General features: G+C 39.1%; 1 protein-coding gene across 3 annotated transcripts in view; it reads left to right on the top strand.

Annotated features, from left to right (window-relative positions):
- ATP6V1C1 (ATPase H+ transporting V1 subunit C1) overlaps positions 1-11971 on the top strand; it is a 40562-nt gene extending 28591 nt beyond the window's left edge. For 2 of the 3 annotated variants that reach the window (XM_082364884.1, XM_082364885.1), the window contains exons 10-14: positions 3773-3865; positions 3951-4044; positions 5686-5783; positions 6989-7115; positions 8844-11971. In XM_082364884.1, the coding sequence (XP_082221010.1) occupies positions 3773-3865; positions 3951-4044; positions 5686-5783; positions 6989-7115; positions 8844-8939 (508 nt within the window). In that variant the 3' untranslated portion in view covers positions 8940-11971. The remainder of the gene's footprint in view (positions 1-3772; positions 3866-3950; positions 4045-5685; positions 5784-6988; positions 7116-8843) is intronic. The other variant, XM_082364883.1, reaches the window with a different exon arrangement.
- Positions 11972-17568: the final 5597 nt, after the last annotated feature.

Below are 17568 nucleotides of genomic sequence, written 5' to 3'. Positions count from 1 at the left end.
TGATCTGCAAATGTTTACCATCACTTTCCAGTAAGCATAGATTCTACTGAATCTGTACTTTCCTTTAAAAAAACACCCAAAACTTTTATTAAGCAATTTTAAACTTATGGATTAATATTCACTGTCTAATTTGATATGTGCAGCAATTCCATGAAGTAGTTTTGGCAGTTATACTTTTTCTCATAGATGAAGAAATAAAAATGCAGAAGAGTTAAGTCATTGCCTAAAGCATATATGGCTGTATAAGTGTGCAGTGGCAAAGTTAGGACTAAAACTCAGGTCTTTTAACTCCAAGTCCTGCACTCTTGACACTACATAGCATGTCATTTTTTCCTGCATTCTGCCATTCTACACAAGATACTCTTCAAGAAAATATTAAGTACAGTGTATATGCACCCCCAAAGAATTGTTTTGTATATACATATATATCCCTCAGCGTGTATATATATATATATATACCCTCAGCATGGTGAAAGAAAGGTCTAGGAGGTAGTAAAGAAGTGGTGTTAGTAAGGCCAGGCCCATGAAATATTTTCTTTTCCAGTTTCATTGTGTCATATGGGAGGTAGCTTAGTATAATGGAAAGAGTCCTGGACCCAGGGATCTGAGTTCTATTGCTGGTTCTGCTACCAACTTGCTATGTGACCTGCGGTAAGTCTTTTAACTTCTCTGGGCCTCATTTTCTTTGTAAAATGAGCATCGCACCTTCCCTGTACACATTATGAGGTTCTTTTAAGGCTTGATAAGATATATAAAATAGAAGGTAATATGATTATTGTAGTTTCACAAATGTTGATTTTTTGAGAATGAAACCACAAACCTGTGCTCATTGTGAATTTTTTTCCCATTTGGGGGGAATACTTTCCATTCACACTGGCCCTTCACATGGTAAACTGAAGATTGAGGTGTGTCTTAATGCTGGTTTTCCTCCGAAGCTGTTTATCCTGACAGATGACGCCTTCTTAGACCTTTGTGCTCTGGAGACCGTAAAAGTCACAGAGGTTGTCTTTACGTTTGGGGGCAGGGAGAGGAGGAGAGTAAGGACCCAGTGCGCACACAGTGTCCTCCCACCCTGTGGTGTGTGAGCCTAGTCCAGGGGAGTGGCGTGTAGGCCCAGGTTTATTCGGAAAGAAGGGCTTTAGAAATATTGCTTCAGACTTACATCTTTTGAAAAATCACTTTAGTAGTTAAAAGGAAAAAAATTTCAGATGCCAACAGTTGAGTATAGGCAATACCTGTCCTCTGCATGACCCCTGAGCGCTCACTGACCACCTGAGAGTCCCCAGCCCTTCCTCACTCAGTGAAAACATCTGTTCACCTATTTATCAGTCTAAAGACTTTTGGAATCATTGACTTGAAAAGTTATTTAAATTTAGTCATTGAGAATAATGCAGTAGCTCAGCCAGCACCTGAAGAGGATGCTTAGTTCACGTGGGGCAGACAGGTTTTAGTGGGTTAGTCTGGAATTTTGTACTTCTGTTTAGGAAAGATCTCTATGACTTGATGTTGGATTTTTCACTTATCATAATAACTAACATTTTTGAGTGATTACTATGTGCTGGTCATTGTTCTAAGTGCTTTATTTTAAAGTGAATTATAAGTAGTAATACTGTCACTTGTTGCTTTTTGGCACAATACCTGAGTGGTTACTCATGGAAGCAGTGAAGATGAAAGTGGACTTTTGAGGAAGAAGAATAGATTGAAAACAACCATCTTTAAACCTGAAAGAAATAATTTCACCTAAAAAACACACAAAATCTAACTATTTGCAAAATATTCTACATAAATCTTGAAAGATTGGACCATGTGAAATATTGCCATCATTGAGTGGTTAAGTGCAGGGATGTGTATAAATGCCAAGTCAGAGTTAAAGGCCAAAGAAGCTGAGAGGCTGAGCTGCTGTTTGGCTTCTTTCTGTTGGAAAAACTGTTCAGAAAGAGGTGATTTTCACTTGTACTTTCAGAATTACCACTTAGCTTTTTGTCTGCCTACTTTTGCTTGTTAAGATAATCTGGTTGGGTTACGTCACTGGTTGACTTCGGCCTTTTCTCTGTTGTTGGAAAAACAGCACCACAAACTCATTGGTGCTTCACAGACGCTTTTGTTCAGGGAGCTGGAGTTCCAGATGAACCAGAGGATCCTAGCGAGGAAGGCCTAGAAAAAAACGACACTAGCCATTGTTCAAAGAAAAGTTTCTTTTGTGTTTTGGAGCAGGGGTTGCAAAGATAACTTTTATGAAGAAAAGCAGGAAAGATGCCTTGGCAATGAAGTGGGTAGGTTGACTGGGGAGCAGAGCAGATGGCAGGACTGAGTCTTAGGAGAGAGGTAAGAAGTCAGAAGCAGCAGGAAGAGCTAGTAAGCTCCAGAAGCACTGCCACTCGCATGGGAGACTGAAAATGCCGTGAGGCAGCCGGAAAGCATTGACTTTCAGTTTCCTCTCAGCCTGGTTGCGGGTGTGAGGAGGTAGCATTACTGTTTCTACACAGCAGTAGAACTAAACGAAGAGAGTGAGTTTGGAGACCCAGCCTGCAGCTCACAGACTGTCATCTCCACTTGATTTCTGTAGCTGTTCCCTTGGTCTCACCCTCAACCTCTAGAGAGGCTTTACGTCTGGAATCTTAAACTGTAACCCAGCTCTTGAACCTGAGCCTTCTTTCCATCTTTTTCACTGTCATGGAACCTGCTGTTTGACATTGGCCACATCTCTGTTCCCCACCCCTTTGTTTGCATGGACCTTCAAAACAGCAAAGTACTAAAGTTAAAAAGATCAATTAAGGTTAAGATAAGTTTAAAAGATGAATATGATAGTGGTGGAATATTGTTAGGATCTGAGATAGCCTGTCAAGTTGGATTTGGCTTTGTTGTGTTTTTTTTAATAAATTTATTTATTTATTTATTTATTTTTGGCTGCGTTGGGTCTTCGTTGCTGCGTGTGGGCTTTCTCTAGTTGCAGCGAACGGGGGCTACTCTTCGTTGCGGTGCGTGGGCTTCTCTTGTTGCGGAGCACGGGCTCTAGGCGCGCAGGCTCAGTAGTTGTGGCACACAGGCTTAGTTGCTCCGCGGCATGTGGGATCTTCCTGGACCAGGAATCGAACCCATGTCCCCTGCATTGGCAGGTTGATTCTTAACCACTGGGCCACCAGAGAAGTCTCTTGGCTTTGTTTTGATCCCAATCAGTTTGCACATTACTGAGTCAATTCTGGCAAACCTGAGGATCATTAAAGGTTTTTTATCGAGTTCTGTCCACTTTGTAGCTACCTTGCTTTAGATCTGATGGGCACTGGGAACAAGAACGCAGGATAATAGTTTTGAGAGGGCACAAGTTAAAAGGGGTGGGCCAGGACTCATGGGTCAGGGCTGGACTGGAGAGAGGAAGAGAGAATTCAGTCACCAGAAGAGAAGAGGGTGTTTAGCAAGGAAGTAATGAGAGTCTGGAAACCAGCCAGGTGCTGGACAATTTTTCCTCGGCTGGCCTAGTGCTGATACAGATTGAAAAGCATGATTCTTGAGTTTGGATGCTTTACTTGATTTAATGTTTAATTTTGTTGGTTATGAAGAAATGCACTAGGGGGCTGTTAAGGCACCGTAAATGAAAACATCATAAACACTGAGTGTCTTCAGTGTTGAGGCAGTACAGATGAAAAGCACTGAAGTGGTTTGGGAAGGGCTGCCATACCCTCCTCTTCCTCCCCCTGTTTCTGAATTCTGCCCACAATATGAACGTGAGCAATAAATATAAAGCTTTAAATGGACTTGGTCTTTCTTTCTCTAGTGTTCTCTCAGAGGACCAAGACAGTTACCTGTGTAATGTCACCTTGTTTAGGAAGGCAGTTGATGACTTCAGACACAAAGCCAGGGAAAACAAGTAAGATTATTATTTTTTATTTTTTGATTTGTTAGATCACCTATACATGGTGTGGACAATTTTGGTTTTTTCCCCCCCAATTTAGATTCATCGTTCGTGACTTCCAGTATAATGAAGAGGAGATGAAAGCAGACAAAGAAGAAATGAACAGGCTTTCTACTGACAAGAAAAAGCAATTTGTATGCGTTTTTTAATACTTAGTATTATCAGTGTTAAGCAGAAGAAAAAGTGGTACTGCTTTTCTTTAATTTAAAAGAAAACAAAACTTTTCTGATTTTGCTTTTAAGACATTTGATTCTAGCTTTTTTTCCTACTAAATAATCAAAATAAGTTTTCTCTAAGCAAACTGAGATCTGTGAATCCTTATCTTAAAATATATTATCTTAAAATTAATCCCCCTAAGTCCATATCAGAAATTAATTTTAAATGCAGTGTTTTGATTAATACCCATATAGTGAGGGGTTATTTTAGTTAAGTAGTAGTTCTCTCTCTTCAGTAAGAAATTTCATTTTTTGAGGCAGATTTTTTTAATGCTGCATGCAGTCTTTCATTGGAGGAATTTGTATTTAAACCATTGGTGAGTTAGTATGTTCTAGGCACAATGGAGAACAGGGATGGAATTGTGAGTGAAAGATGGTGTTGACTTTCTTGCCATCTCAAGTGCAGGATTATTGTGAAGACTGAAGCTTGTATGGAAGGGGAAACATGATGAGTGAAAATGTATTTCTCTTGTAATGCAAGAGGAAATAAAAGCAAATTCCATTTAAAATTATTTCCAAGTACTTTATAAGCCATTGCATCTCAGTTGGGAGAAAACTAACCCTAACCAAGTAATGTCGAATAAAACCAACTTGTTAGGGAGGTCCGGATCCCTTTTAAAGAACAGATAATTTTAACCAAAGACTTTCACCTCGTTGTATTATCCTTTTTGCGTAAATTGATTGTTACATCCAAATGAGCCTAATAATGTTACCTAAATAACTATTAGCTGAACTGATCATGTGTGTCTTTTAAGTATGGAGAGGTGGTAATAAGTTATTTGTAATTTGTTTCTTTAAAGAAGTGTTTTTATTTAGAAGTACTGAATAACTAAATTCAGAAAGAATTTATACTACATAATAGAACCATTAAAAATTTAGAACATGATGAACAGCTTTTAGGGATCTAGATCAACCCCCTGATTTTACAGATGAGAAAACTAACACCTAGGGATATTAAATGACTTACTACATAGCTATTTTTCGTTATTTCTGAGAAGTTGTGTGTAATTGAATTCTATTTTAAATGTATAAAATGTTTAAGAGTATTGGATAGTAAATTTAGATTTTTATATTTTGGTTTTCAAACCTGTAGAAGGACACTTCTGTATTCTGTGTCACTTTAAATGACTTTCATTAAAACATAGGCCTTTTTGGGATTTCCCTGGTGCTCCAGTGGTTAGGACTCTGCACTTCCACTGCAAGGGGCGTGGGTTCGATCCCTGGTCGGGGAACTAAGATCCCACAAGCCACTTGGTGTGGCCAAAAAAAAAATATATATATATATACCTTTTTCTGTGTAGTGAATAGATTCAATGGATTTTTGTATCTACTTAGGTTACAGAGTAGTGGCTTAATCTTTTCATCTAATTTAAGGTAAAGTATCCAAGATAATGAGAATAATGAAACATTTTTAAAGTGAATTATAATGTGATTTAATGCTCTTAAAGATTCTTACTGGATAGTTGCTCCTTTAAAAATACTTGATTTATCTAATTTCTAACTGCCATTTTCAGGACCAAATTTGTGGTGATTTTTTTTTTTTTTTCTTTCTTTCTCTAGGGACCACTTGTACGGTGGCTGAAAGTGAATTTCAGTGAGGCGTTTATTGCATGGATTCATGTAAAAGCGTTGAGGGTTTTTGTTGAGTCTGTTTTGAGGTAAAGGAAGTTAATTGAGAAACTTCAACTAAAGAATTTATAGATCCCTTTACATTGGACCTCTTTATTAAAACACACAGTCTACTAATAGGAAATTGATTTGGAGAAACCAAAGGGCCAATCGTGAGGGAGAGATTGTCAGTGTCATACTGCTTATTACGTGCACGTTGGTCTTGTCCCTTAATACCGGGTTTGAAGAAAGAGATCACGCTGCTGTGCTCTCTGATTCTTTTCTTATTATGTACTTAAGTTAAATGTAGATTATGAAATATTAGCCAGTGTTTGTTTAAAAGAAGATCGTTCAAATATTTTACATGTAGTTTGGTACGCAGTATACCTAACGATGCCTTATTTGAAGTCCTCATTTCAATTAACCTAAAATATTTTTTTATTTTGAGGTACTTAAAATCTCAGTCATCTTGTGATCCTCTGTACATGTTGCTCATATTAGAAATATTTCAAAATGCTTATCTGCAGTCATGCTCACTATTTGTAAATTTCTTTGAATTTTCATAGTAGATGTGGGTAGTAATCTCATGTTGTTTATTATTATGAAAGCCCTCCATGTTCTTGGGTTCCGAATCCATGGATTCAATCAACCGTGGATTGAAAATATTCGAAAAAGAAACTCCAGAAAGTTCCAAAAGGCAAAACTTGAATTTACTGAGCCCTAGCAACGATTTACATAGCATTTGCATTTTACTTACAACTAATTACATAGCATTTACATTGTATTATAAGTAATCTAAAGATGATTTTAAAGTATACTGAAGGATATGTGTAGGTTATATGCAAATACTACACCATTTTATATAAGGGACTTGAGCATCCGTGGATTTTGGTATCCACAGGGGTCCTGGAGCCAATTCCCTGCAGATACCTAGAGACACTGTACTAAGTTTACATATTACCACTGTCTGCTGAGGGTATTCATAGATTACCTTAAAAATTGAAGAGTAATTAAAAGTAATTCCTAGTAGACAGTTGGCTCTCATCCTAAAGAAAGATTTCTAATGGACATTGAGGACCAGGGAAGGTTTGAGTTTCTGTGTATATTAGCTGAACTTGTAAACATGGTCATTAAAGTGAGGTACCCTTTCCCCATTAACTGTGATTAAAGAAGAGTATGAGAGTATTTGCTTTAAAAAGAAAATCTCTGCATATGTTTGCTTGTGTTACATCCTGTATTTCTGCTTATTTATAAGGTATGGCTTGCCAGTGAACTTCCAAGCAATGCTCCTTCAGCCCAATAAGAAAACAATGAAGAAACTAAGAGAAGTATTATATGAATTGTATAAACATCTAGATAGCAGTGCAGCAGCTATTATTGATGTAAGTATTTATTAGACAGCCTGGTAGAAGAGGAACTGGATGAATTTCAGAAAACATTATTGGAAGCAGATAAGATGTTATTTAACCTTTTGAAAGTTGCTTTAAGAGTCTCAATTTGTTAGTAATTAATTTACCTGATAGCTTAGCAAATAATTTACCTTGTTTACCCCATTTTACTAGTTGCTTCTTGGTATTTCTAAAAGCCAGTTATCTTGCTGTAGATCCGATGTTTATAGCTGCAGAAATACACACACAACCAGTGATACTAGTTATTTACAAAAGTTATAAATTGCAGAGAGCAAGAAAATAAGTAGTTATTGTAACTTTATTTGGTAGAAGTAGTGGAGTCAATAGATGAGCATTTTAAAGGGAACTATCATTTCTCTAAAATGGTATGTGTTTATGTGTTCTTTTTAAACAGAAAGATACAAACAGTATGTGTGCTTTTCGTTGTTGCTGTTGTTTAAAATTGTAATAGGCTTTTATGTTTTTGATTTCAAATATCTTGCTGATTTTTTTCCTCTTTAGTTTAGGATGGCAGTATTTCACATGTGCATTAGTTAGAACCCATGAAAAAAATCAGGGTTTTTTGATAGAAGAAAATGCAGGAAATGACTCTACATTTTGTAGAGTTGATAATATGTGAAGTCTAACTGTTTGATACATAATTTCCTACCAGTAAATTCTTATAACATGCATATGTAATAAGTGGTTTCTGTAAAAATCACACTTGGTTTATTTTTATCCAGCATTTTATAAGCCATGTGTCTCCTAAACTCAATACACCAAGCCTGAGATTAAAGAAGTAATTTTATACAGTATGCATAAGAAAGGATGGTGGGGTGACGGTTAAACACACACAGGCTTTGAGGGCAGAGAGTGCTTCAATCTGGCTTTACTACTCACTCTGTTTCCTAGGGCAAGTCAGCCTTTATTTATTTATTTTTAAAGATTAATTTATTATTTATTTATTTTTTAAAATTTATTTTTGGCCGCGTCAGGTCTTAGTTGTGGCATGCGGGATCTTCTTTGAGGCATGCAGGATCTTTCGTTGGGGCGCGTGGATTTTCTCTTCTCTAGTTGTGGCGCGAAGGCTCCAGGGCCCGTGAGCTCAGTAGTTGTGACACGCGGGCTTAGTTGCTCCGTGGCATGTGGATCTTAGTTCCCTGACCAAGGATCGAACCCGCATCCTCTGCATTGTAATGTGGATTCTTTACCACTGGACCACCAGGGAGGTCTCAGGTCAGCCTTTCAGAGATTGTTTTCTCATTTGCAAAATGGAGTTAGCAATGCCAAACTCAGATTAAATTAGCAAAAATGTATAAACTTAGCCCAGAGTAGATGTTCATTAAGAAGGTACAGGCATACCTTGTTTTGCCGTGCTTCACTTTATTGAACTTTGCAGATACTGCACTTTTCAATTTACAAATTGAAGGTTTGTGGCAACCCTGCATTGTCAGATGATGGTTTGCATTTTTTAGCAATAAAGTATTTTTGAATTAAGGTGTATGTACATTGTTTTTCAAGACATAATGCTGTTGCACACTTAATAGACTGTAGTATAGTGTAAACATAACTTTTATATGCACTGGGAAACCACTCGCTTTACTGTGGTGGTCTGGAACAGAACCTGCAGTATCTCCAAGGTATGCCTATGAATGGTAATACTTTTTTTCTTGTTTAAGTTCTTTAAGTACTTAGTTGAATAATCATCTGATTTTTCAATAGGCTCCTATGGATATTCCAGGCTTAAACCTGAGTCAACAGGAGTATTACCCCTATGTGTACTACAAGATCGATTGCAACTTGCTGGAATTCAAGTAAAATGAGCCCCCCAGATAGCCCTGCCCTCGTGTCGGTGTCGGTGTTTGCTAACAGACATAGATTGTAGTTTGGCTGTACTTTTAACTCTCTCTTACCCCTTGCTTGCTTCTCACCCCCTTTCCTAGTCGTGTTCTCTCGTAGTGGTCCATTTGTCAACATTTTGTTTTTAAAAGGAAACTATATGTCTTGTTTCTTTTTATTGATCAGGTCTGTAAATGTGTGCTAAAAAAAAAAAATCAGAGTTTATTTATAAACAGAATAGTTTATTTAAAAAGAAGGTCTTACTTCATCGATATTGTGGTATGCATTAATTCCATTTGTTACTGTTGTGACAGAAGCCTTGTGTACAAGGGAATGGTGTAAACAGTTATACCATTTTGTTCACTGTATTTAGTAGACCTAATTGTTTAATAGTTATTGAATCATGATGTAAAGAAATGTGACAATATTCAGGTATGTGCTTTCTGAATGTTTCAAATTACAATCTGTGAGCACTATTGACACCCACAGGAGAGAATAAAATTACCTGTGCAAAGGTGGATTGTGGTGTGTGTAACTTCCAAAGATTACGGTTCAAGTTTGAAGATTATTTTTGAACACGTGATGGGTATTTACATTTGGACACTAGACTTTCAGGTCTCTCAATTAGGAGGTAGGGCCAATTTTTGAATAAAGTGTAGTAGAACTCTGCAGTTTTAGTCATTTGTTTTGTCTAAGTATTTTACATGTTTCCTTTTTAAGACTGTTAATTTTGCCTTCATCTTGACATTGATGTCATTTCTGATGTAGTCTGAAAAGAGACATTGCTAACCTTACAAATCTCTGAAATGAGACTTAGGTTAGCATCCTGAGTGAGCTTTTAAAAGAGGATTTTGTGGCAGTGCTCCCCTTCCTGTGCCCTCACAGGCTTGTAAATGGGAGAAATAAATTTACATTTTAAGGGCATTTCTAAACTACCGTATTCCATCTAGAAAATTAGCCTCTCAAATCCGTTTTATTTCAAAATTGTATACTGTTATGTCAAAAGTAATTGTTAACTTCAAACAAATCCCGACTTCTATGAAGTAAAACATGAGAGACGAGCCCTCTTACCCCCTAAGTTTCTTCTTCGCAAGGAAGTTACATAGTTTTTCAGGCCTTTTCCTGTATCTCTACAACATATATATCCACACACAGTTTATTTTTAAATAAAAATAGGATCATCTCGCACATATTCTGTCACTTGCTTTTTTTGCTTACTGGTATAGCCAGGGTATCTTGTCAATGTGTCTAGAGCTACCTCATTCTTTTAACTGGCTACAGTGGTTTTCTATCATGTATTTGTGTCACAGTGTAGCTAACTGGATGGATATTCACCTTGTTTTTGGTTTTGCTCTTACAGGCACTGATGCGGTAAACATCCTTGTATACATGTCTTTGTGTATTCGTAGTAGTATTTCTGTAAGAAAGATCCTGGAAGTAGGGTTGGTAGGTCATAGGGTATATATATTTAAAGTTTTGACATAACTGCCAAGTTATCGTCAGAATTCTCAGTTCAAGACATGATTGGAATGCAGTTTTATTTTCAGTTTTTCTTTGGATAAGAGGAAGCTGAAAAATTTTGGTTTTGATGTCAACAAATTCTGGTTCTGTCTTCTTTTGCAAGTGTTCTTTGAGTCTTAGTGTTTGTAAAACGGGTATAATCTCTATCATGGGGGGATGTGTTTTGATGATTAAAGGATTGTTAGGCCCACACGATGACTTGAAGGCTTTTCTTAGACTTTAGTATTATTGTGATAGGAGTAGGTGGGGATTGTGTCAGGTTTAAAATTCCAGCATATGTTTGGAACTATGGGACTTTGATTATCATTTCTCCCTGGGACGCAGAGCAGCTGCGTGAGTAGCTCTGCAGCCAGACCCCAGCTCTGCTACCAGTTAGCCCTGTGGTCTCAGCGCTCGCGCCCTCCTTGGTAGAATGGGGTAGCTAGAGTGCCCACCTCCTAGTCTGTCGGGTTGAGTATCCAGCGGCCCATCCAGTGCTTGGAGTGGTGCACGAGGAGAGCTTGATTCATGGGCGGACAGTCCTAGAGGAGGGCCAGTAGCTCCTTTTCCACCTGTGTTTAACCTGGGAATTTCAAGGCGTGAGTCACTGTGGAGTCTGAAGGTTAGAAAGAAGTAGTGATGTGTGTGTGGGGGTGGGGGGGGTGGGGTAAGGAATACAGTCTGTGTCTGTAGCGCAACGTTAAAGCAGTTTGAGAGTCTCTGAGCTGCAGTCCATGTTGATGGCAACTATCATTTCTGGGAGGGCCTGCTCCTGTTGCTTGCCGTGCTTTGTTTGCTCCGGCGTCTGCTGGTTCTCCTCTAGGATGGAGCTCAGGTAACTCTGAGAGTCATTGAACATTTATCGAGTGTCTGACAGAGACCCTTCTCCTGGTGCTCTCACCCCCATTACCTCCTCCCTTCCCCATGGTGTTGGTGCTGGGAGGACCCGCAGTCCCCGTGGTACCAGGAGAGGCTTAGGGTCAAAGAAGTTTAAGTGATTTCTTCATTAAAACTCACAAATTTTGAGTTGGAGTCAGAATTTGAACCTAAGATTTCCGATTGCTGGGCTCTTTCCTTCCTGTCGTGCCTCCCATCTTTACTAGGCGCTGAACAAGTGAGGCAAACACGTTCCTTAACCTTAGTCCAAGACAGACAGTGATGTAGAAAAGGCATGGGGTGTGGGTCATCAGATACCGAATCGTGTCAGTGTTTGGCCCAGAACATTTTGTCAGTGAGCGGTGACGACGTCCCCAGGTATTCCGTGCTAGTTTCTGTAGACTACGTTATTCGACCTGGAAGATTTCCCTGCGTGCTGGAGCTGCTCTTAAACAGGCGCTGTGTGTTCTGGGTAGAGCACACTCCGTACAGCTTGTTGAATGAGCACGTATCAAGTAGTACCTTTAAAGTAATGCTCTGTATGTAACGAACACTCGGCAGATGTGAACTTTTTCTTGCTCTCACTTTAAAATTAAATAGTCCCAAGTGTTGGAAATAAAAGAAGTTGATCGAGATATGAGCTTATTCTCCTTCATTCTTGGCTGCCTCTTTAAAAAAAAAAAAAAAAAAGACGAAATTAAGGTAACATGCACAAGGTTAAAAACCATATACACAAATATTATGAAGCAGCTTATAATGAAAACCTTGCTGACCTTTAGAAAAAAAATGTGGTTATTGTTTCCTGTTAACATCAGTAAGAGATGGTTTGTCCTAGAAAGTCTGTAATAGTATTATGTTCTAGAGGAAACGTGTTGAAAACTTTGCTAATTTAGTTCTTGTCTCTAAATTGAAGTTCACCCATTTCTGTAATATAAACTTATTTATGGTCTTTATTTTTCTAGCATAAATAGCTTTAGATTAATATATGAATGTAGTTCTAGCTTTTTTTTAAAGTAATATGACACATCAGAACTATTTTATTTACTGGCGGATTATCCTTATAATATTCTTAGATCCGAGCCCAATGACTTGTGAGAGAAAAAGGAAACAGAATAAAACCATGGAAGTGATTAGCAGTAGAGAATACCCCCTGGGATTGTTTAGCTAGAGAAGAAAATGAAACTGAGGAGAAACAGGACAACACGCTTCATACCAAGAATGGTCAAAATAATGGAAGAAGAAAAAAGTTTACAAGTCCTGTTTGTGTTTGCTTGAAGCAAAAGGCAGTCAGCAAACACAAACAGGACATTTCCTGACAGTTGCTCATTATTGAAATTGAGTATATCCACAGTAGTTCTTTACTTGCAGAATTTAAGAAAAATGCAAATTCATTGCTAAACTGTATAGAGCTGTGGTTTACATTCTCGAGTACATCTGAGGAATACTCTATAAGGACAAACACCCAGGAGGCTCAGATGCTAGTGTCAGCCAATTGTAATCTGAGACTGCCTTTTAAAGATCCTTCTTCCTACCTCCCGCCCCCATATGGGGTTGTTGACTTAGAATTTGTGAGCGTCTTATTCAGAGAGTGATTTTTCTCTATTTCACACGGACCACACTTAATAGGATCATCATGGATAAGTCACTTTTTCCTACCCTGTCACCCAAAGAAGCATCCTACATCATTGATCAGTAGAACCAGAAAGTTCTGCCTTGGCTGGAACTGACCAATGTAGGTGTCCTTTACCCCTGCAAGGCCACAAAGTATCAAGTTGAAATTTGCAAAAACCATCTAAAATGATCAAAGTCACATTTTTATCTTTTAATTGAAAACCCACTTTGGGTGTGATTTATCACTGCCTATAAAGTGTAAAAGCACAACCATAACACGGAGTTTTTTTTATCTTCAGGTTTTTATTATCTGTTTTATGCATATTAGTGTATACATGTCAATCCCAATCTCCCAGTTCATCCCACCACCCCCCCCCACCCCGCTTTCCCCCCTTGGTGTCCATACGTTTGTTCTCTACATCTGTGTCTCTATTTCTGCCTTGCAAACGGATTAATCTGTACCGTTTTTCTAGATTCCACATATATGCGTTAATATATGGTATTTGTTTTTCTGTTTCTGACTTACTTCACTCTGTATAACAGTCTCTAGGTCTATCCACGTCTCTACAAATGACCCAATTTTGTTCCTTTTTATGGCTGAGTAATATTCCATTGTATATATGGACCACATCTTCTTTATCCGTTCATCTGTCGATGGGCATTTAGGGTGCTTCCATGACCTGGCTATTGTAAATAGTGCTGCAGTGAACATTGGGGTGCATGTGTCTTTTGGAATTATGATTTTCTCAGGGTATATGCCCAGTAGTGGGATTGCTGGGTCATATGGTAATTCTATTTTTAGTTTTTTAAAGAACCTCCATACTGTTCTCCATAGTGGCTGTATCAATTTACCTTCCCACCAACAGTGCAAGAGGGGTCCCTTTTCTTCACACCCTCTCCAGCATTTATTGTTTGTAGATTTTCTGATGATGGCCATTCTGACTGGTGTGAGGTGATACCTCACTGTAGTTTTGATTTTCATTTCTCTAATAATTGGTGATGTTGAGCAGCTTTTCATGTGCCTCTTGGCCATCTGTATGTCTTCTTTGGAGAAATGTCTATTTAGGTCTTCTGCCCATTTTTTGATTGGGTTGTTTCTTTTTTTGATATTGAGCTACATGAGCTGTTTATATATTTTGGAGATTAATCCTTTGTCCAACACAGAGTTTTAAAGAATGGTTTGTATGAGGAAACAACAGAAAAAGGATATTAATATAAAAGTGGAAAATAAGTTGGATGCGGCAAAGATTATTGTTGATGTTAGACCAAAAGAGGAATAAACTGTATGTACAACACTGCCTTGAACTTGAAAGTAGGGATTTTTAAAACTAGAGGATAAACAGAAACTCCAGAATGTCAAATCCAAAGAGCAGTTCTCATGACACTATTTCCTAGGTGTGTGGATGACCCCTTTGGATAGTTCTGTGATAAATCATTCTTAATTATCTTTTTCACAAACACAACTTGCCAGATTTTACAGTTAACTATTGACATACATATTTGGGCTGATTCTCAGAGTAATTACAGGTCAGTACAGGTTTTAATGTGTTATTAGAAATGTAAAGTAACTTGTTTTTTAAAATAAAAATTGTGACCACACGGGTACTTTCTTTTACCACAAGAGGGCACTCTGGTGCCTTTGAAAAGCAAACAGTTTCTTCCCCTCACTCCACCCATGGTTGGTTATGAAATATACAATTTAGAGAAGCCTATTGTGATTTGTAATATTTTGTTACAAGTCTTTATTAATATAAAGTTCTCAGAAAATGTTAGATGACTCATATATTCATTTTGTGACTTAATCCAGCCTCGTGTGTGCACGTGTGTGTGTGTGTGTGTGTGTGTGTGTGTTTGTAGAACCCAAACACCTTTCAGGTGACTGGTGCCAGTCAGTGACAAAGTTTTCACCAAAAATAAAATGAAAAAAATAAGTATGTCTGTCTATGTGTGCATGTATAATCACTTATCTAGCAAATAATTATTGAGCACATACTATGAACCAGGCATTGTTTTAGGTGCAGGCGATATGATGCTGGGCAGTAAAAAGGCACGATGTGTGCCGTGATGGGCCTTACAGGCTAGTAATCTGGTGGCAGCCTTACTTGACAAAATGTTAACTTGGCAGCCCCTAATGAGAAAAAGTATTTTACTGATCTGTCACATCCAAAGTCTGAAAACATACTTAAGGATATCTGTCCAGAAAAGTCAACCTATAATATCAGTCAGTGGGTACAGAATAGACCCATGTTTTTTTCAGATCTGACCACATGGCTGGTCTGGCTCAGCACTGTCTGAGAGATTTTTCTATGGTGGTGGATATTCTGTATCTCTGCCACCCAGTGTAGCCTCTGCCACATGTAGCCATAGATCACTTGAAATGTGGCTGGTGTGAGTAAGGGATTGCATTTTTAATCTTACTTAACATTGATTAATGTGGATAGCTACAGGTGGCTAGTGGTTACCACACTGGACAGCGCGGGTCTGGTTGGACACATCGCAGTAATGAACTGTTCTGCCCTTGAGTTTCCAGTATGCCGCATATCCTTTGGCTCTCTTTGTTTCTTAACTGGCAGAGCCAGCCTAGCTTCTTTTCACTTTGATTGCCAGATTTAATTTCCCAGGAGAGGAAAGGATTGCTTTCTGAATCGTTGATGGGCCTCAGATTGCTGCACAGACAGCTTTCTCTTTGATCACAAAAGACAACTACATATACTTTGTGCCTTTATGTGCACGAGGGTAAACCAGTTGCAATATTGAAACACCACAAGCTGTTTCTGACGGGAAATATTGAATCAGCGGAATTGAAAACACAGCTGTGCGGCTCTAATGGGAATGTAATTTCTTCTGTCAGTCTGTGCTCACTTAGCATTCATTGTGTGCAGGGCAGTCGCCGTGCCAGACCCTGCAGGGAGACTTCAAGGGGACCATCAGTACATGTATGTTGAATGACATTTTTTGTCTCTATTGACTCTTTTAGGAATTTAAGAAGTTCATAAAACAGTGAACAGTTCAGGTCTCCAGCAAGAAGTCTAGCACTTTACAGAGTAGCCTTGGAAAGAGGCAAGTTGTGTATGAACGGAAGGGCACCCTGTGCGTGGGTGGTTTTCATGAGTGATGTGTTGGCAAGGATCTTGCCTCATTCTTAAGCCCAGTGGCAGGACAACTGGCCACAGGAGGTAGGGGTGACATCCAGAGCCAAGCTCCTCCCTGCCCCAGCCTCGTGTGCACACCTCTGCTCTGTGCTCCTTGTCTCCCTCATCCTTTGCACCCAGGCACTCCAGCATTCTCGAAGTTCCTCTTCCTGCTCCTCCACTCCCAGCCCTCCCTTTCCCCAGCCTGCTTTGACAGCCTCCTAACTGGCCTTGTCCCCAGCCCTGCTCACCCTCAGTCCACCTGAGCACCGCTGCCAGAGGAATGTCCACTCACTGCTCACAGATCTGAAGAGCTCACACACCCACAGAATAATGTCCCTTTGTGCACATTGGATGTTTTCCTTCTTTTTAATTTAGCTTCTCTACATGTTTTCCAAAAGCAGAATATTGTTTAATGTTTGTTTTTTAATTTGACTGGAGTCTCTTTGATGGGGAATTTAGACCATGGGTGCTGGTAAGGAATGTTCCAGTGGTCTGCTGTCCCTGCTGGCCCCTCGGAGCCAGACACACCTGCCATATTCAGATCTGTGCTCTCTTCTTGCGTGATCTTGGGGAGCCTGACATCCTGGGGTCTGAACCCATTTCTTCATCTGTAGAAGAGAGATAATTATAACTGTAGGGTTATTGTGAGGTTTAAACCTCATGGTATGTACCAATTTCCTAGTAAGATACATGGCACAGAGGAGGGCGCATGGCAACATTGTTAACTGCTCTTTTTATTGTTAGTATTATCCCTTTTTTTTAAAAAAAATAGTATTTGATGTTTGTTTCTTTTTTGTTTCTTCTATTGTGAATTGAAATCAGTTTCCCTTTAGCTACATCTATTTATTTTTAAAGTACATTGCTCTTTTTTTAAAATTTATTTTATTTTATTTATTTATTTTTGGCTGTGTTGGGTCTTTGTTGCTGTGTACGGGCTTTCTCAAGTTGCGGTGCACAGGGGCTACTCTTCATTGCAGTGCGTGGGCTTCTCATTGTGGCTTCTCTTGTTGCGGAGCACGGGCTCCAGGTGTGCAGGCTTCAGTAGTTGTGGCACGCGGGCTCAGTAGTTGTGCCTTGCGAGCTCTAGAGCGCAGGCTCAGTAGTTGCGGTGCGTGGGCTTAGTTGCTCGGTGGCATGTGGGATCTTCCCAGACAAGGGCTCGAACCCATGTCCTCTGCATTGGCAGGCGGATTCTTAACCACTGCGCCACCAGGGAAGCCCAGTGCGTGCATTTATTGAGAACATTCTATGCTAGCAGGTATGCCAAACTGTTCACCCCAAAGCTGTCCACCCCGTCACTCTTTAAGAGTGCTCTGCAAAGAGACTTGGTGCTCTCCTGCAAAAGTCAACGAAGATCCAGGCAGAATTTAGTAATTTGTAAACTTTATGACTAATTTCTCTCGCAGCTGCCCTGATTTCTTCAAAATCCTAGTCATCACGTGTTTATAAAATTAATTGGCAGTTTAAATCCTATTTGATACATAACG

This window comes from Balaenoptera borealis (genome assembly GCF_965194805.1).
Source record: "Balaenoptera borealis genome assembly, chromosome: 17".
NCBI classification, from domain to species: domain Eukaryota; kingdom Metazoa; phylum Chordata; class Mammalia; order Artiodactyla; family Balaenopteridae; genus Balaenoptera; species Balaenoptera borealis.
Note: the sequence above shows the minus strand (reverse complement) of the source record. Positions and strands in the feature narration are given on the sequence as shown.